General features: G+C 41.2%; 1 protein-coding gene across 1 annotated transcript in view; it reads left to right on the top strand.

Moving 5' to 3' along the window:
* The window catches only part of Tmem64 (transmembrane protein 64), a 19,417-nt gene extending 14,406 nt beyond the window's left edge, over nt 1–5,011 (top strand). Inside the window, exons 2-3 of the mRNA XM_050165841.1 lie at nt 779–934; nt 2,902–5,011. Of these exons, the coding sequence (XP_050021798.1) occupies nt 779–934; nt 2,902–3,093 (348 nt within the window). The 3' untranslated portion in view covers nt 3,094–5,011. The remainder of the gene's footprint in view (nt 1–778; nt 935–2,901) is intronic.
* The last annotated feature ends 1,041 nt before the right edge of the window (nt 5,012–6,052 follow it).

Below are 6,052 nucleotides of genomic sequence, written 5' to 3'. Positions count from 1 at the left end.
CTCCCTCCCTTCCTTCTGTCTCACTTTCCTGCTTCTTGTGCCTGGTTGACTGACAGCTGCTTGACCTCTGATCCCAGGTGTGTCCTTTTCTCTTCTCTCTCCTCTCCTTTTGCCTAGATTTCTCCTCCTACTTAACTCTGCCCACCAGCACCACCTGTCCGTCCTGCCTAGCTACTGGCTGATCAGCTTTTTATTCGACAATCAGGTACCTTAGGCAGGCGAGGTAAAACAAATGCAACACATCTTTACATAACTAAACAAATGTAACACAGCCTTACGTAGTTAAAGTAATATTCTGCAACATAAACAAATGTGACACATCTTTGCCTAGCTAAACAAATATTCCACAACAGCTTTGTGGATTTATTTTTTAATAGCAAGAAAGCAGAAATTATCACAGACACCAAGGAATTCACACTGCTGCTGTTTCTGCATTGAGAATGACGGAGACAGTAGCGACTCCTTGAGTTCTCAGCCCCGCATTAGACTGTTCCAGCGTTCCTTGACTTCAGAGTATGGTAACTCCATTGCCACTTACTAACTCCATTGATGCTTACTTACTAAGACAAGACGGACTCAGAGAAGTTTAGTGATCTGTGTGTGGATTTTATTTATAGGTAAGAAAAATGGGTCACTAAATGCTGTCTTTTAATAGTAGTAGAATAGAACAGCAAATCTTTGTTTATCCTAAGTTTGGATGCTTCATCCATGCTCAGCTCTACCCTGACAGAGACTTAGAGAGGCCATGCTGTGACTTTGTACTTGGATCTGCTTCTAGATTGCTGATCTTTCCTTACCCAACTATCTGATGGCGTCTTCACTTGGACTGCTTCCGACTCAGCTTCTAAACTCGTACCTGGGCACCACCCTGCGGACAATGGAAGACGTCATTGCAGAACAAAGTGTTAGTGGATATTTTGTCTTTTGTTTACAGGTGAGTCTAAGGCCAGGGGTCGCCCGGCTCTACTCTCTGCATTGATGATTTAAGCCTGGTGTTTCCTCACCCAGCCGAAGGATTGTTTCATTGTAGATAGTTTGATATTTGGATAATAGTTACAATTTGTGGACACCTAGAAGTACATAGATTTGGTCAGATGTATTGGATATCTGTTTCAAAATGAGAAAAAAAATCATAAAAATAAGATTTTTTTAACAAAGATTGTTTTTAAAATCACTGCAAGTCAAATGCTGTATCATGACTTTGTATGAAAGCTTTGCCTTCAAAAATTTTTGTAATATTTGACATTTAAGGAGTTGGTTTTTATCTAAGTTTAGAAATTTTGTTTTGCTTGCTTTATTTACATGGATAAGCATGCTAATCACATCATGTGTGTCGTGCCTACAGTATATTATGTGTAGTTTATTCATTTCAAAGTACAGTGAAGATTCTGACATGTAGTGCATTTCCAAGGTTCCTTAAGATAAGTATGTATCTTGTCTTCTTTCCTAGAAATTAGAAATATGTCTAAAATATTTTAAAAATTCCGTGTTAGAGTAAAATTCCTCACTAGTTTGCACATTTTCATTATTGAATTTTATATTTTTATGCTGTCTTTGTATATTACTCAACTGCAATCATTAGTGCTTTCTAAAACTATAGAACCTCTCTTTCCCATAATGTGTTAACCCCTTTGAGTGGGCTTACATCACAGAAAGGAAAAGGCACGCAGTTCTTAGCTCAGGCATTTATAGAGACCACAGCAATGCTGTGGCTTGGCCTTGGTCTCAGCTGCAGCTCAGGTTGTTTCAGCGAGGATTTCGTGGGGAGGGGGGAGTGGTCATGGTGGTGCCATTGGCAAGGGAAAGGTGAAGCTTAGGGTACAATTAATAGAGCAAGTAAGCTTGACAGATTCTCTCCGTGCTTGAAATGAGCCACATATAATTTGCTTTCTGGGTTTTACAGCCAACAGCCCGAGGAGAGCCAGCTCATTGAAAAACTGAAACATTCTCTATGCCTGTTCTCGTCTAGACGTCCAGCATCTCTCCCTTCTTGCTCATGTTATGTTTCTAGTCTCTCTTTCCAGAACTCCACTCCCACAGAAGTCCACGTTTGATCTGTTTTGTATGTGTTATGTATGGTCAGAGGTACCACAAGCAGATGGCTAACACGGCTTCTCCAGTGTTCAGCTCCCCACATCTGAGCTGCTCCTTGTCAGCTTCCCCCTCTCACTTGTCCTCCCCCGACCTCCTCTCTGCCCTCAGTAGACCGTCGCCTCTTCTTCCTGAGGGTCAGGCCCTCCAGGAGACCTGTGTCTCCTTAATCTCCTCCCGTACCCAGCCTGCTTTCCTGTCAGTGACTGAAGTGTTGTGTGCTGCAGAAGTCTTGTTCCTCGGCCTCCTTTCATGTAAAAAGAGAAACTTCAGAGAGCTTTTATATCCTGTTTGTTTCTTTCCTTTTTTCTTTTCTACTCCATGAGACGAAGAAAGTGCATGCCTGCTGAGAAAGCCAGTGTATGTGTCCCCTGCCCTGCACACTGAGCTTGGCCATTTCCTGTAGCTCCTGAGTCTGTTACTTACCACAAAGTCAGTGTGCCTTAAACAGATTTAGCATCTTACACAGCCTGTAGCACAGATTTCGCTAACATTGTCTCCATTTCTTTACATGACATTATAATCTACTAATAGGTCTCAAAACTTTTAGTTTTGCAAAAATATATATTTCTTTAGGAGAAATAAAACAATTACAGTATTTAGAAACCTACTTTTCTAATGCCCAAATTAGCATTTTATTGAACAGTGGCTGCTCAGTGTTTGGCAAATAGCTATTTAAAACGTGGCTTGCTACCTCCCCCTCTTACTGATGACCGGCTCTGTGAAGCTCTGTTCATGCCACTGTTTATTGAATCCATGGCCTTTACTTCTGTGCCTTGTTGGTAACGGCTGCTCTGTTTCTCCTTACAGATTGTTATAAGCATAGGCCTCATGTTTTATGTGGTCCATCGAGCTCAAGTGGAACTGAACGCAGCTATCGTAGCTTGTGAGATGGAACTGAAAACCTCTCTGGTTAAAAGCAGTCAGCCCGATGCCAGTGGCTCTTCCTTCTACAGCAAGAGGACATTCACGTTTTCTGGAGGTGGAATCAATGTTGTATGAGTCTTACAAACTGTGGTTGTCAAGAGCTAGTGTGCTGTCCAGGCCTAGCGGTCACGTTCCTAGTGGCGGGCACAGTGCTGCTTGCTCATTGTGGCACAAACAAAACTGACTAGTTTTTAAATTGCACAATTTTCTAAAAGCAAGAATGATTTTCTGGGTCCGTCAATGTAGAAGCTGCTCCGGCTGCCCCTCGTTAGGCCTGTAATGCCTATAGTGTGCACTTTAGTGTTGTCGAATTGCGTTATTGCTGGGACTTAGGGACAGAAATAACCCAGATAGTTCTTTCTGTTTAGTATCTTTATTTATAAAGCCCATGGATAGTTTTCTGCATCTGTCTTCAAAGGAGTAAAGTCTGCAGTCCTGCACTGATCATTGCTGGATGCTCTTGGCTTAGGTGGTCTTTCCGGAAGGAGGAAACTGATGTTTCTGTTTTTGTTTTATTTCTGTTGTTGTTTTAAGCAGGACAACTTTACTTCATTTTTTTTGCTTATGAGAAAATAAGTGTATTTCAGTTGAATGTATATTATCAAGCATTATATCATTGTGGGTCTTTACACCTTTTCATATAAGCTTAAATCCTACATTGTGGGACTGAAGTGCTCTTAAGATTCCTTTTTGTTTCCACTGTGTTATACGCAAAGCAAAAGGGAACTGATTTAGTGGGTGGTGGCTCGAAAGGAGAACCCACATGCTTATTTCTTTATGTTGTTCTCACCCGTTAGACCTCATCAAAGGGCTGTGTGATTAGCACTCTTACTAAACCATTTTCCCTTTTTATAGTAATAATTAGGCTTTGAAATAAAAATTATTCCTACAAAATGATGGGCTTACCATCTCTGAAGTTGTTGTTCTGGTGGCCTTGTTTAGTCAAAACGCCTTGTTAGAAAGAAACGAGCTTTAAAATCATGTATATAGTTCCATTAAAGTTCTTATATATTTGTCCCCATAGTCTTCAGCTTTAAAACTATAAATATAATTTTATCACAATGCCCATGTTTGTGTTCTCTGCTGCATTATTGCTGTTTGATTTGGGGCTTTGGTATTCCTTTTCCCTGATACGACTCAGGAATTGTGAAATGTGAAATTCTCTGTTCTTATTCTCGTAGCATGTGCGTTTACTGACAGCACTTGGGACTATAGAACACAGCAATCCACCATGGATTCGTACAGCTCGCATTCATTCTGAAAATAGTTTAATTGTAAACTCAACCATTGGTTGATTTGGTTACGAATGAGATTGTAGAGATACAGGAACATTTTCTGTTAAGTTCATTTCCCTGACTTTTCCAGCTCTCAGAGCTCTCTCCTCTGCCTTTTCTTTGCAGTAAAACCTTTGCCCTGTTTTCTGCTGACCTACAGAGTAATCCTCTGTAAGCAGATTTTTGTAGTCTTATGCTAGAGATGAATTTGATGATGTTGATGTACAAGGTTTTACCCTATTCAAGTTGTTTTCTCCCCTTACTTATGCCTCTGAGGAGCGAGTGGCCTTGGTGGGAAGCACTGGTCTACAGCGCGCAACTGGTAGAAAATAACTCTGTATATTTTGAGTCCCCGTTGCCTATTTTGGTTTTAAATTTTGTTTTAGTTTGACCATCCCAGTAAAGGAAATATTTAATTTATTCTTTTAGGGAGGACTTAGCAACATTGTGTTTACCATTAGTTATTTTTGTGTTAGAGGAATCTTTGTTTAAGATCGCTGTTTCCATACTGTGTTACGGTTCATGTATTTTGAAGTGCATTCTATTGACTTCGCGTCTGTGACTTGAACAACTTCACCAAATGAGTGTCCTTTGGTAATGAGTTCTTCCAGATGTTAACACTTTCCTTGGACTTTGTATTAAATATGTAAAGGTTAAAAATACTTTTCTGTATTCTGCCAATCATAACTTTATATAATAAATCATCAACTTTTATAATACTGTGGACTGACGGTTTCTAAACTGCCACGCTAACTGTACTTTCCCGGGGTCCCATCACTGCCCTGTCATTGTGACATGTGCAGCACAGCTCTGCCAGGGTCACTTTGTACTGACCTGTCGCCAGGCCGTGCTTTCCTGTTGGGTGCATACCCTCCAGCCGTGTGTCCGTGTGCCGTGCGTATTCACAGGAAATGGAATGCTGCAGTTCTTTTACGCTGGCTCACTGCAGTCTGGAGTTTGCTCTCTATTCATCTGGAGTCCACCTAGTTTTCAAACTGGTGAGAGTTTTGTTCTCTTTTCCCTGAGATTGCCACTTTGACAAATTTGCATTACCTCTTTCTAAAACCAAGTTTATACTTACTGTGATTTTTATGTCATTTTTATTTGATCTCTGATTTGTGAATTATTGAAATCTGTACTCTTGATGGAAAGTCCCACCATCAAGTCTGTCGTTAGAAAGCTCATTTCGAGTTTGTGTTTGGAAGTGGCTGGATTTGCAGAGTCCGCCATACCCACTCGGATGTTCCGCAGCCATCTGCTCACGGCCACGATGGCATCCCCCTTTTGTGTGACTGCCAACAGTTTCCTCCCGCGAAGCTGTGAAGGTCAGTGTTTGTTTGCCCTCACTGTGAAGGAACTCAATGGTTGAGGTGCACACTTGTCCCCAGCATCGTCTGTATTTACCTGTGGTGGCGATTTGGACTCTTCCTGGGGAAGTTACTAGGACTTAACTTTGTTGTCCACGAGACTATGTTTCCGGTTCTTGAAAGCCATTTGGCGTGTGCCACGTTGGTGCAATTAAATCCTTACTGTGTGGCAGATGCCGCGCACAGAGAAGGAGCATTTGAGGAGAAGAGGTTTATTGTGAAGCTGGACAACTGTAACTGGTTGACGGCCTTGGTGCTGAGATTTTGTTCCAGCTGAAGGTTACTCCCAGGCTCTGAAGGATAGATACTCCATGAAATTCTGTCCAGCTTCTCAGATTAGACTTTTCTGGTTTCTCTTATAGTAAGATATTTAGCTTAGATATTTTTAAAGGT

The sequence above is a fragment of the Alexandromys fortis genome, unplaced genomic scaffold, assembly GCF_014885135.2.
Source record: "Alexandromys fortis isolate MF-2015 unplaced genomic scaffold, M_Fortis_MF-2015_v1.1 scaffold_18, whole genome shotgun sequence".
Classification (NCBI taxonomy): Eukaryota; Metazoa; Chordata; class Mammalia; order Rodentia; family Cricetidae; genus Alexandromys; species Alexandromys fortis.
The sequence above is the reverse complement of the archived record's forward strand: the minus strand, read 5'-3'. Positions and strand labels throughout refer to the sequence as shown.